Genomic DNA, 13,904 nt, shown 5'->3' with positions numbered 1-13,904 from the left:
CTGGCTGTCAAGCATTCCAGTACCGGCGTTATGTGCATGATGGGGATGATGATATTTGCGTCTTACGGATCCCGTTGGTGAATGATAGGTTTCTCCACTCTCGGAACTTTGGGTGCTGTAGCGCCTCTCTCGTGCCCTTTTTTGTTCATCTCGTCGTTTTCTTTGCCGCTTAATAGCCATTGCGGAATGTATACCCACAGAATGCATTTTTTAATCCTAAAAAAAATATATGTTACATATTTAGTTTAAGTGCATTAGGGCGGTGCACGTTTTTAAGGTTCGAGCCTCACCAGCGCAATGATGTAATTAAGGTATACCAAAACAAAGTCATACACACTTTTGCCTTTAATGACAAATATTATTTAATTCCTAATGCTGTTTATTCCACGACATTGTTCGGCTCATTCATTAGAGGCTTAAGCCTAGTACCCAGTTCGGCTACGAGTTTCACTAGTCAAAAAAAATATTATTCTTTAGTAGTGTGACCGAAGTTTTCAGAGTTCACCCGTTTTGCTATAGCATGGTGTTATTGTAAATCAGCTGGGTTCACGATCAGCAAATCACTATGGACGGCAGTCCATGTAGTGACGAAGCGCACAAGGTGAGTGTGCGAATGCGACTACTACTATAGCCGCAAAATTTAAAATCTGCTGTGATAGTCTGATCGTAATGAGTAATACACCAAATTAAAGGTAATGCTAAAACTTAAAGGGTTGCATACCAAGACCTCAAGAAAATCAATTGGTTTGAGAGAGAGAGCGGTGAAAGTGTAAAATTGAAAATTTAGAAATTTGGATACGTTGAAGTCGGTGGGGATAATTACTGAAAACTGAAAATCTACTGAAAATCCGCCTAATATGAGGGGTCAATCGGACGCTCCATTCCAAACTTATACCGAAAACAAATTTGCCGCGGCCTAGTCAAAATGAAAGTTTAATTCTGTTTGTCAGTTTGTCCAAAACATGGTTTTAAACTCCTGGAAACTTGATATGATGTTTAACAGCTCGATATAAGAAACTTTAGTTCTACCATTTTTGGAATAACCCGCTAGTTTAGCGGGAAAACAGCTATAAATAGCTAAAATTCGGATACCGTAACTTCTATACTACCAAAGCTACAGACTTGTGCTGCATCTCGTTTGAAAGGTATTTTTAAATGCTATAAACGCCTTTTATATGAAATTTGTGTAAATGTAATATTTAAAAAGATATGGACTAATTAACAGGGGAAATCCTAGAAATAAATGGAAGGCGGTTGAGTCCCAGCTGTTCCTAATGTGCCTGCGTATGGTACGCGAGAAGACCGGTTCATCGCCTTGCTGTATGGACGCGCGCTGAAACCAGGGCAGTGTAAAAGTGGTGGCCTGTGATAATCAGCGATCAGCTGACTTATACAAACAGGCGGCGGCACAGCCCGGAGCAGTTTAGTCGCACTAGATTGGTGTGACCCCAGGTAGACCCCCTGCAGGAAAAATGCGAACTAGTCTGAAAAACAACTAGTTATACAACAAATATAAAGCAACCGGAATTTGTCTGAATGCATTTGGACTACACGGGGTCTAGAAAATTTGTGCTAGTCGAAAAAATGATTAATACAAAACTAGTAAAAAAGAAACTTGTCTCGGACTAGTACCTTTCTGACAAAAAAAACCTTAAAAATATTTAACTGGTAGAACAAATACATGTTAGGGTCTAGTTAAAAGGCAACTGGAATTTAACTAGTTGCAAATGAAACACATATGATCCAAAAATATAGCCTAGGGTGTAAATGTCTTGGGAAATTTAACACTAAACAAATCAAACACTTGAGGTCCTCGGTTCAATCCCCGGTCTCTCTACATTTTTTGTTGCTTTTTGTTTGGTAGGTGATGCTTAAGTTTTATTTTAAACGTTGTTTAATCTGTCCGAGGCAATATATTTGTGAAAAATCACTGTTTTTGAATTATGTTACACTAAAATTCATAAACCTTGTTAGGGCATTACAAAATGTGATGCGTGTATGGCTCAATCAGTTAGTGTGTCTACAAATCCAAAGGTCCCGGGTTCAAGTCCTAGAAAGGGCGACTTGCCTCAAAAAAAGTAAGTTTGTTTTAATTCCATTTAATATTCCATTTAATTATCATTTACTATGTTTGATTACATAATAATTATCAGAAATTCTCTAAGGACCGCGCCTATTAATTGGATACTAAATTAGAAGAGCGTCAAGTAAGGCATCGTTAAGTACTAGTGAAATCCAATCACTTGATGGTTTAGAGATTAATTTTTAGTTTTTTCGTGAAAATTTTTTTTAGTGTAGTTTAACAGCTGTAATCATAAATTGGTTAACAGTCACTAGTGCAAAACTAGTACCAAATGGACTAGTTGTTTCCAACGACAAGCATATGAAAAATGGACCACTTCGTTACATGGAAATGGACATAACTTGAACTAGTTAACCTTCTTGACCCAACTAGTATTTTAATAGTCCAAAACTGATTCCGTTTCCTGCAGGGCCCCGATCTAGGATTTGGCTCCCAGCAGCAATAAAATCACCGGAGGTCATCCTATGTTGCAAGAATGCAACCCACAAAAGACAGGAAAGTCGTAAAGGTGGAGGAGCATGCTGGTGATGTGAATCAAGCGATCGTGGTGCTGAATAAGGTCGATACCTCCCTCCCATAGAGACTGCTCGGGGAGTGCTAAATTTCGGTTTCAGCTCAATTCACATCAAAATTTATAAAGGGGACTCTAATTCCACGGAAAGCCCTGCCGGCAACCCAGCTGAGCAGGCGCTTGCGGAGGAAGTGGAGGCCGCTGGTGTGCCGGAGGACGGCTACTCAACCGACTTGTTGCTGAGCAGAGAGATGCGAGCGCTGGGACCAGCAATCGATAAAGTGGATCGAAGCGATTCGGAGGCCGACGTTACTGTGGTGGAGGTTGCAGCTGAGGATGTCGCTAAGACTCCTGCAGATCAACCTACACCGCAGTAAAGCAGCGTCCGCTCCCCTATTGCTTCGCCTGGCCAAAGGCGAAGCCGATGAGTCTTAGTTGAGGAACCTTGGTTAGCTGGAGGCAAAGTTGCTGGACTAGGAAAAAAAAAAAAAAAAACAAGTTCGAACCTGCATTTTAGCCAAAAGCCATCTTAGTACATTTCTGCTTCGCAATTACAGCAACGGAGACAACACGGCAATAAGCCAGGAGCTGGAAAACGGCTCTATAAGGATGCTATCGGCCTACTTGGCTCCGATCCCCAGACGCGCTAGTCGGAGGACTGGTACAGGAATGTGAAGAGCTCAAGAAAGGTTTGGTGATAGGATGCGATGCAAATGCCCACCATACTCAGTGGGGCTGCCCTTTCAACAACGACAGAGGTGAGTCTTTATTTGATTTCATTCTAAATTCGAACTTATTTCTTTGTAATAGGGGTAATACTCCTTTATAACAAAAACGTGCCTTGGTATCAGATTCACTCATAACCACAGTCACAAACTGGGCTGTCTCCGACGAGCACTCATTTTCATATCACAGGTTTTTAGAGACAACTTTGTCCCTCGTGTCACCTGCGCCGGTCAGCTTTGCCAACCCCAGGCGGGCAAACTGGAATAAATACAAAGAAATTCTATTGAGCTTCCTCCCCAGGGAGCCCCCAGGGAGCCCCCAGAAAGCACTCTTTGCACTCAGGAGCTAGATAATATAGTAAACAATTTCACAGAAGCATGCAACGCGGCATTCACAGCTGCATGCCCGTTAGGAAAACCTAGAGGAAAGAAAAAACCTCCTTGGTGGACCCAGCAATTATCAATCCTCAGAGCGAAATGCAGAAGCCTGTTCAACAGAGCGAAAGCTACAAATGAGGACATAAACTGGCGAAGCTACAAAAAGGAACTAGCCACATACAAAAAGGCCATCAGAAAAGAGAAGAGAAATGCGTGGCAGAACTTCTGCTCGGATATTTCTAAGACAGCCGTAACCTTGGGCTATCTAGAAAAGGCTGACGGATTATGGTCGGACTCTAGTGAAGAATCCCTAAACCTACTCCTAGACGCTCACTTCCCAGGGAGCCTGCAAACAGGACATCCCCCAGGAAGACACAGTGGAGAAGAAATAAACCTAAAATGCCCATCGGCTTTTACAATTTTGCCTATTAATTGCTCATTGCAGCTAACATATATCTGTCTTGCTCGCACCTACGTATAGGCTGAGAAAAAATTGTTCTAAAGAATGAGACGAACAATGTCGTGAAATAACCGCATAAAAGATTATAGATTATAACAAATTTTAGATTTAGATTTACTTGCGCATATGGGCAATTCTATGCTGTCGCACGCGACATTGTTAAACTTTGCAGGTGGAAACGAGCACGGAAGCTAGCTTCAGCAAGCCGAATACACTTGCAGATTTCAAGAATAAAACTTAACTAGAATAGCAACGTAAAAAATTTTATTTTAGATTTTTTACTCAAATGTTTCTATGGGATCTACAGGATATAGATTTTACCCTATTGTTCCTATAGGGCCTATAGGATATACCGGCCTGTTTCAGTTTTCACTTGGACGTGAATTTGATTTCATGCTGGCGGATTTAAGTCCGCCTGTCAAATGCTTGGCGGAAAGTTTCCGTGTGAATTTTTAGGAAGTTAACAGAGTAAGAAAGAGGGATATTTTAAGCCATGCATTTCTTTCGGAAGTGAGTCCTGGAACAGGTCAGAGAAATTCGATTCCGTATGAATCTTTTAGAAGTGAAAACTAGAACAGTGCCGATAGACATCCGATCGGCACGCGCTTTTACCCTAATCAAGGTATGCATTAAAGAATACACTACGCGAAATATCTTCAAACCGATAAAGTCGATTTTCAAACTTGATCTGCGTACAAATTATTATTTTAAGTAAGCGGCCCGGTGGCGGTACAGTTCCTGCACAGGCTAAAGGGGCACCAGTGAGGTGCTTGCTGGATATAGAGCGAGGGGGCACCGGCTGACAACTATAACCGCTGAAGTGCTAGGTTTAACGTAGCCGCTGCTTAGCTCTCTTCCAATTGGTTGGGGGTTGGCTGCTGGGCAACTACGGCAACAACTATGGCCGCTGATGAGTCAACTGAAGATTACGGTGAGGGGATAGCTTCCCCCTATGCCCCCGGCATTAAGCTCAGTGGACGAATGTAAATAAGAGTGCTTTTTATTCGAAGTATAAAACAGAACTGAATATAAAAATCTTAAAGCTAACAGAGATCATAGCGGCCACGCAAAAGTGCTGCGTTTGCCGGCTATGCACGAGCATCCAGTAAATTACTGTGTCAGCGATTTGGCCGGTGCATGGTCTTCGAACAGTCGGTCGTTGACTCCGCCCGGTTAGTATTAAATCGCTAGCTTTTAAACCGAGCTCGCGAACGGTATTGAAAAAGACGGACAAACGGACTCCCCTATTATTCCTGATCAAGAATATACTTCATATACATACATTACAAACACCTGACCAAAATTAAATTACCCTCTGCAAGGGTATAAAACATATTCTAGGACTTATTGTGGCATAAGGCTCATGTTAAAGCTCTTGATTGGCACTATAATATAGGCTGAGGATGACTTTGGGACATTATGTATAAAAAACCAAGTATTTTGCACGCGACAAAAATATAAGTTACTTTTTGACTACAAGATTTTTTGAAATAATGTGATGTTAATAATAGCCAAAATACAAGCACGTTGGTCAAAAGACCGAGAGAGAGGAGCAAGACAGGTAGAACACGAAGAAGAAAGGGTTGAAATCGAATTTCAAGGAGAGATATGGGCGGTTCTTTTACAAACCTAACGGATGTGGCCAAAAAAAAATTTCACATTTTTGATTTACCTGAAACTTTTTTTAGGTGTACTATTCGGAAAAAAAGTAAACACTTGTTTAATAAAAATAAAAAATTATAAAATTTAATACATTTTATTAAAAAATAAAAAAAAATATTTAAACATTTTTAATAAATTACATATAACAAAAAAATAATAAATAAATAAATTTTAAAATTATTGTTTATTAAATGGGTGGTTAAATAAATAATTGTAAGTTTTTAATATATAAACAAGAAAGGAAGCTAGCTTCGGCCAGCCGAAGCTTATATACCCTTGCAGATCATTCCTATTAAGGGGTTATATACCTTTTCTTTTTTCAAAAAAACGAAATTTTTTTTGCTGAATCCTAAAATATATACCCTAGAGAACATTCTCCCAAATTTTCATAAAGATCCGAATAATAGTTCGATAGGAAAACAGCGTTTTGTCTGCTCGACTTTAATAGTTGCACATACTCAACGTAAAACTTTGAATGCGATTATCTCAAAGTCGTGTTTTTCCAAAAGTGCCTTCGCTGTGACCACGATTGCGCAAGAACTATTTGATCGATCTTCTTCAATTTTTTTTAAATTATTCGTAATGATTGTGCCGAGTTCGTGAACGATTCAGTTTTTATGCGCCAACTTTGATTTCGCAGATTCGAAAAATTAACTTTTTGGAAAAATTGTTGCTGTATGCAGAAAAACCAAATATTCTTGAAAATAATCGTTCACGAACTGGAAACAATACTATACTAATAAAATTTGTTTGGTTTTTTGATTTCAATTGACCTGCTGGACTTCCATCGTGGTCACCGCAAGCCGCTCTAAAAAAATAAGGGTCCGAGAGAATTGCCATAACTTCGTAAATTATTCATATTTTTTAAAGAACAAACGCTTTTTGTTTTGATAAAAACATGTACTATCAATAAAAAATAACTTCAGTGTCATAAAATAATTGCTACACACCTGAAAAAAAATCCAAAGTTCACTCAATTTTTTCGCTGAAAAAGGTATATGGCTCATTCCACGTGAAACGTGGCAGGCCAATTTGGGTCAAATCTCAGAATCAATCGAAACTTTTTTTTTCGATAGAGGATTGAAATATAAGGATCGGTTTTTATTTTTTTTTTTTTAACTCTTACCGTTTATTTTAAAAAAATAATTTTCTAATTAAGCTCCGATTTTTCAGTTATGCATCACTTGAGACTCGTTTGAGTTATTTCAATATTTGGTATGCAACTTTGTGGGATATGTTCATGTCTTTCAGAAAAATAATTTAAAAAATTTTTAATTTTAAAATTAAGTATTTTTTAAGAGAATTTAAATTTAAAAAAATTCTGTACGCCGGAATACACGCGGTTTCCGAATAAAAAAATTATCCTCATATTGCTTCAACAATTCTTCACGAAGTGGTAAAATAAAATTTTTGTATTTGCAAGACCTACTAGTAAAGACAACGATTTTAGTTTAGCAACTTTGCATCAAGCAACAACAGCGCAACGTGTAAGAAAGGGAAAGCACTATTGCTGCTCTCCCGTGTTCGTATTGCTGTTCTCTTCTTACACGTTGCGCTGTTGTTGCTTGATGCAAAGTTGCTAAACTAAAATCGTTGTCTTTACTAGTAGGTCTTGCAAATACAAAAATTTTATTTTACCACTTCGTGAAGAATTGATGAAGCAATATGAGGATAATTTTTTTATTCGGAAACCGCGTGTATTCCGGCGTAAAGAATTTTTTTAAATTTAAATTCTCTTAAAAAATACTTAATTTTAAAATTAAAAATTTTTTAAATTATTTTTCTGAAAGACATGAACATATCCCACAAAGTTGCATACCAAATATTGAAATAACTCAAACGAGTCTCAAGTGATGCATAACTGAAAAATCGGAGCTTAATTAGAAAATTATTTTTTTAAAATAAACGGTAAGAGTTAAAAAAAAAAAAATAAAAACCGATCCTTATATTTCAATCTTCTATCGAAAAAAAAAGTTTCGATTGATTCTGAGATTTGACCCAAATTGGCCTGTGACGTTTCACGTGGAATGAGCCATATAACCCCTTAATTAACAAATCGCAAAAATGTTCAATTTTCTAATATTTCTCATTAATTTTCCGATCGTTCCTATGACAGCTATATGATATAGTCGTCCGATTTTGATCAAATTAAAGTTGAAATTCGGAAATATTTAAAAAGAGTCATATCCTAGAGTAGAAGATAATACAATAAAAATCAAAGAAACTAGAATTTATTTCCTATTACTTTTCCATTCATTTTCCGATCGTTCCTATGGCAGCTATATGATATAGTAGTCCGATTTTTTAAATAATTAATTCGAAATTCAGAAATATTTAAAAAATAACATCCCCAAAAGTAGAAGGTAATATTTCAAAAAACACCGAAGCTAGAATTTTTAAATATTTTTTTTCCCATCCTTCCTATGGGAGCTATAAGATATAGTTGTCCGATCCGGTCGGCACCGACATATATACTACCTGCAATAGAAAGAAGACTTTTGCGAAAGTTTCGTCCCGATAGCTCAAAAACTGAGAGACTAGTTTGCGTAGAAACAGACAGACAGACAGACGGACGGACAGACGGACATGGCTAGATCGACTCGTCTTGTGATGCTGATCAAGAATATATATACTTTATGGGGTCGGAAACGCTTCCTTCTAGCTGTTACATACTTTTGCACGAATACAATATACCCTTTTACTCTACGAGTAACGGGTATAAAAACTGCCAAAATATGGCAGAAACAGATATTATTATTATAGAAATATTTATACTTTTTATACCCTTGCAGAGGGTATTATGATTTCAGTCAGAAGTTTGCAACGCAGTGAAGGAGACGTTTCCGACCCCATAAAGTATATATATTCTTGATCAGCATCACAAGACGAGTCGATCTAGCCATGTCCGTCTGTCCGTCTGTCCGTCCGTCTGTCCGTCTGTGCGTCCGTCTGTTTCTACGCAAACTAGTCTCTCAGTTTTAAAGCTATCGGGCTAAAACTTTCCCAAAAGTCTTATATCTATTGCAAGTAGTATATAAGTCAGAACGAGCCGGATCGGACAACTATATCATATAGCTCCCATAGGAATAATCGGGGAACAAAATTTAAAAAAAAAAATTATATCCTGGGTGTTTTTGAACCTATAACCTCCTACTTTTCGAAATGGCATTTTTTATCTAATTCTGAATTTCGAAGAAATTTTTTTTCAAAATCGGACGACTATATCATATTGCTGCCATAGGAACGATCGGAAAATTAATTGGAATATAATAGGAAATAAATTATTGCTTCGTTGGTTTTTATCGTATTCTCTTCTATATGACTCTTCTGGGATATGACTTTTTTAAATGTTTTCGAATTTCAATTTTAATTATATCAATATCGAACTACTATATCATATAGCTGCCATAGAACGATCGGAAAATTAGTGATCAATAGGAATTATCTGCAAGGGTATATAAGCTTCGGCTGGCCGAAGCTAGCTTCCTTTCTTGTTTCTTTTTTATACCCTTGCAGAGGGTATTATGACTTCAGTCAGAAGTTTGCAACGCAGTGAAGGAGGCCTTTCCGACCCCATAAAGTATATATATTCTTGATCAGCATAACTAGACGAGTCGATCTAGCCATATCCGTCCGTCTGTCTGTCTGTCCGTCTGTTTCTACGCAAACTAGTCTCTCAGTTCTTGAGCTATCGGAATGAAACTTTCCCAAAAGTCTTCCTTCTATTGCAGGTAGTATATATGTCGGAACCGACCGGATCGGACAACTATATCTTATGGCCCCTATAGGAAGGAAACGTTAAAACAAGAAAGGAAGCTAGCTTCGGCCAGCTGAAGCTTATATACCCTTGCAGATCATTCCTATTAATTAACAAATCGCAAAAATGTTCAATTTTCTAATATTTCTCATTAATTTTCCGATCGTTCCTATGGCAGCTATATGATATAGTCGTCCGATTTTGATTAAATTAAAATTGAAATTCGGAAATATTTAAAAAGAGTCATATCCTAGAGTAGAAGATAATACAATAAAAACCAAAGAAGCTAGAATTTATTTCCTATTACTTTTCCATTAATTTTCTGATCGTTTCTATGGCAGCTATATGATATAGTAGTCCGATTTTTTAAATAATTAATTCGAAATTCAGAAATATTTAAAAAATAACATCCCCAAAAGTAGAAGGTAATATTTCAAAAAACACCGAAGCTAGAATTTTTTAAAGTTTTTTTTTTTCCGATTGTTCCTATGGGAGCTATAAGATATAGTTGTCCGATCCGGTCGGCTCCGACATATATACTACCTGCAATAGAAAGAAGACTTTTGCGAAAGTTTTGTCCCGATAACTCAAAAACTGAGAGACTAGTTTGCGTAGAAACAGACAGACGGACAGACGGACAGATGGACAGACGGACAGACGGACAGACGGACAGACGGACAGACGGACATGGCTAGATCGACTCGTCTTGTGATGCTGATCAAGAATATATATACTTTATGGGGTCGGAAACGTCTCCTTCACTGCGTTGCAAACTTCTGACTGAAATCATAATACCCTCTGCAAGGGTATAAAAATTCTAGCTTTGGTGTTTTTTCAAATATTACTTTCTACTTTTGGGAATATTATTTTTTATATATTTCTCAATTTAAATTAAATATTTAAAAAATAGGATCACTATATAATATAGCTGCCATAGGAACGGTCGAAAAATTATATGGAAATTATTAGGAAAAAAATTATATCTTTGTTGATTTTTATTAAATTCTCTTTTACTCTGGGTTATGACTATTTTTAAATATTTTCAAATTTCGATTTTAATTTTAAAAAGATCGAACTACTATATCATATAGTAATGTGAAATAATAGGAAATTTAACATTTTTGCGATTTGTAAATTGATAGAATGATCTGCAAGGGTATATAGCTTCTTTTCTTGTTATTTCTACAACTTTAACAAATATTTTCACAACGAAATCCAATATTCTTTTCTTAATTTATGTAAGCTTATTGATACCAATTTCCTTAAAAAAATATCCTAACATAAACATTATTATTCTGTTTAAGTTTCATTATCAAATCAGTTCTTTAAGAATTATGTTTCAATTTCACAGAAACAACGATTGGTTTAAAAATTGTTTAACTCAATTTATCCATTCTCATATCTAATGCACCGCACGCCATGATCAAAACAAACATTAGTCAACTCAGGCCACGATACTGTATCTTTTTATCATTTCCTTACATTCTCTTTCGACAACCACTTTCTTATTTATTTATATTTGTTTTAAATTTCATTTCTGAGCTTGATTTACACGATCCAAGTACTCTGCCATTTCCGTTTGGCCAGCAGTACTACATCTTTTTTTTTCTACCCTTATTGGCGCAGTTTACTTTCTTCAACAACTTCGTCAGTATTAATATTTTCATTTTTGATTTCAACATTATTATAATCATTGCTTACATTAAGCTCCTCTTTCCCCATCTGGTAAAATTCTTAAATCTTCGTGAGCATACTTGTAAGTTCGTTTGCTAGTTAAGGACTTTAATTTTGGACTCAGCTTGGTTTGATGCCTTTCCTCGTTTTTAAGTAAAAGAAAATCTCCAACATTGTGTCTGCGTACTTTTACCTTACTTTTATCAAACCGTTCTTTATTGTAAACTGCAGTAACTAACATATTTTTTTTAGTCTGTGCTCTCAAGTTCGACAAATCTACATCATTTTCTATGTAACAAGGTGGAAGTAATCCTAATGGCCGTGCTACTTTTCCCAATAACATTTCTAGAGGACTTGCCTTCGTCACACGATTACACTATGGGGAACTTGACCACTTTTTTTTTGGCCAAAACCCATTTTTTTAAAGTCGTTAAACTAAAAATGTGTTTTCTAGAATACTCTAACAGAAGACCAATCTTCAATGTTACGTTTCAGGAATTCAATAGAGGCCGCCTCTGCTAACTTACAGCTGTTAGTTCAGCTGCTGTATGTAGCATTTTCACGACTCAGAAATTTGACGCAATGCTAGGACTATTTAATTGCTAAAAAAAGAGTCTTAAAGCAATTTAAGTGGAGTTTTTGGAATTAATTCAAAGGATGGTAGTGTGCACTAAGTATTTGTGTCATTAAACAATCTAAATTAATTGGGGTTTTCTTGTAATCGATTATTTTTATGACCGGTCTAACACGAATATTTTTAAAGATTTTTTTTTTATTTATATTTATTATTTATAATACTTAAAGTAACCCATAATCCATTTTCAAAGAATTTTATTTGGCGTTTTTACCTATTTTTCCCTTAAGAAAGTCGAAAGTTTAAAATAGGGTCACACGTTTTCAAAAAGGGACGGGAAACTTTGTAGTTTTTGCACGTCGATTTTTCTGGCTATTGTAAAAAACCCAAAAAAGTTTAAATATGGATACAAAGAGTGAAGGTTTGTGAAATAAATTATAAGCACTGAATGTTTATTATATGTGCTTTTTTGTCCATTTGTTCAATGTGTTGTTGCTTAGTTTTTAGATGACAAATAAGAAATTTTTTTTTTCTTTCTGTGGTGTGTAACTTGTGAGTATAGGCAAGGTAAAAATTGGAAGTTATAAACAAAACAATTGTTAATCGAAGCCTATCAATACTTTTTGCACGTTTTACGTAAAACCTCCATGTTGTAGTTGCATTCGAGTTCTGTCACTACACATTGCTTAATGTTTGGATCGACAACAACCGGCAACAATCCGCTGTGATCGGAATTAAGCGATAGTCAGGACACAATAGTCAAAAAGAAAATTAAGCAGTTTTTTGCCTTTCTTAGTCGTAATTTGCCAAAATGTCATAGAATAATAGATCGATTCAAGGAAAAACATTCCCTGTGGCTTTCGTCGATCATGAAAATTTCTTTTTTTTGGAAAAGGGCACCCCAAGTGACACACCTGGTCGCAAATGCCTAACTTATACTGAGGCAGGACCACGATTAAAGCATAAGTTGGCATCTCAATTCGCGAAAGAAAAAGAAAATTCTATGCTTTTGCTTGCTGCTTCTATTCTGGCAAAAAAAAAACAAAGAAGCAGATACGCAAGTTTTGTTGCGAAAGGCATTAAATAGCAAAAACATAGCTGACGAAAAAAAAATCGAGCGAAACGTTGTTTTGAAAATTAGTGCAGAAGAGGCTTTAGCATTTTTAATTGAGAATAGGCCAACAAAACAGCAGTATATTAATATAAAAGCCATTAGCAAGCAGCATGGATGCGATATCTATCCGCCGTATTCGGAGCTTACTGATATGAAATTGAAATGCAGGCCAGCTGAAATTACTTATACCGAAACGACGGCAAAAGTATCGATGCAAGCTATATTAAACCATACGGCTGAACGTTTATTTGAAATGCAAAAAGAAGTAATTTTTCATCCATTAACATCGCCTTGTACACTAATTTTCACTTATGGGTTCGATGGGTCAACAGGTCTATAAGCAGCGATTTCACACGGATAAACCTGTTAGCTTGGATCATTTACTGTTTGTGACGGCAATAATTCCTTTGAAATTAATAAACCACCAAAATCGAATAATTTGGTACAATCGATCTCCACAATCAGTAAGATTTTGCCGGCCTCTAAAATTGGAAACCACTGATCTCATATTAAGTGGAAAAAGAAACTTGGAATTTCAAACTCAAAATCTTAAAAAGCACACTTAGTGTTACGGAAATAAAAAGATAGCGGTAAACTATAACGCAAATCTGACTTTAATCGATGGTAAGGTTTTGAATATTTTAACTGGTACAAATTCATGCCAATCGTGCCCATTATGTGGTGCTAAGCCAACTCAGCTTTTGAAAACGAAAGAGATCAACTCGAAAAACTTCCAAGTTATTTCAGAAAATCTTAAATATGGAATAAGACCTCTTCATGCTTGGATATGATTTCTGGAATTTGTTTTAAAAGCGTCGTACAGAATTTCTTTAAAGAAATGGCGAGTCACAGGATCTGACAAAGAAGTGGTATCATTACGAAAGCAGGACATTCAACGCAGACTATGGATGAGATGGGTCTTAACGTAGACAATCCCAAACAAAATGGTAGTGAAAATAGCAACGA

General features: G+C 36.4%; 1 protein-coding gene across 5 annotated transcripts in view; it reads right to left on the bottom strand.

The window, feature by feature from the left end:
- Window positions 1–13,904, bottom strand: part of LOC108070170 (uncharacterized) — a 123,886-nt gene that overhangs the window by 6,498 nt on the left and 103,484 nt on the right. For all 5 annotated transcript variants that reach the window (XM_044393677.2, XM_044393679.2, XM_044393676.2 and 2 more), the window contains one exon: window positions 1–216. In XM_044393677.2, the coding sequence (XP_044249612.1) occupies window positions 1–207 (207 nt within the window). In that variant the 5' untranslated portion in view covers window positions 208–216. The remainder of the gene's footprint in view (window positions 217–13,904) is intronic.

This window comes from Drosophila takahashii, chromosome 2L (genome assembly GCF_030179915.1).
Source record: "Drosophila takahashii strain IR98-3 E-12201 chromosome 2L, DtakHiC1v2, whole genome shotgun sequence".
NCBI classification, from domain to species: Eukaryota; Metazoa; Arthropoda; class Insecta; order Diptera; family Drosophilidae; genus Drosophila; species Drosophila takahashii.
The sequence above is the reverse complement of the archived record's forward strand: the minus strand, read 5'-3'. Positions and strand labels throughout refer to the sequence as shown.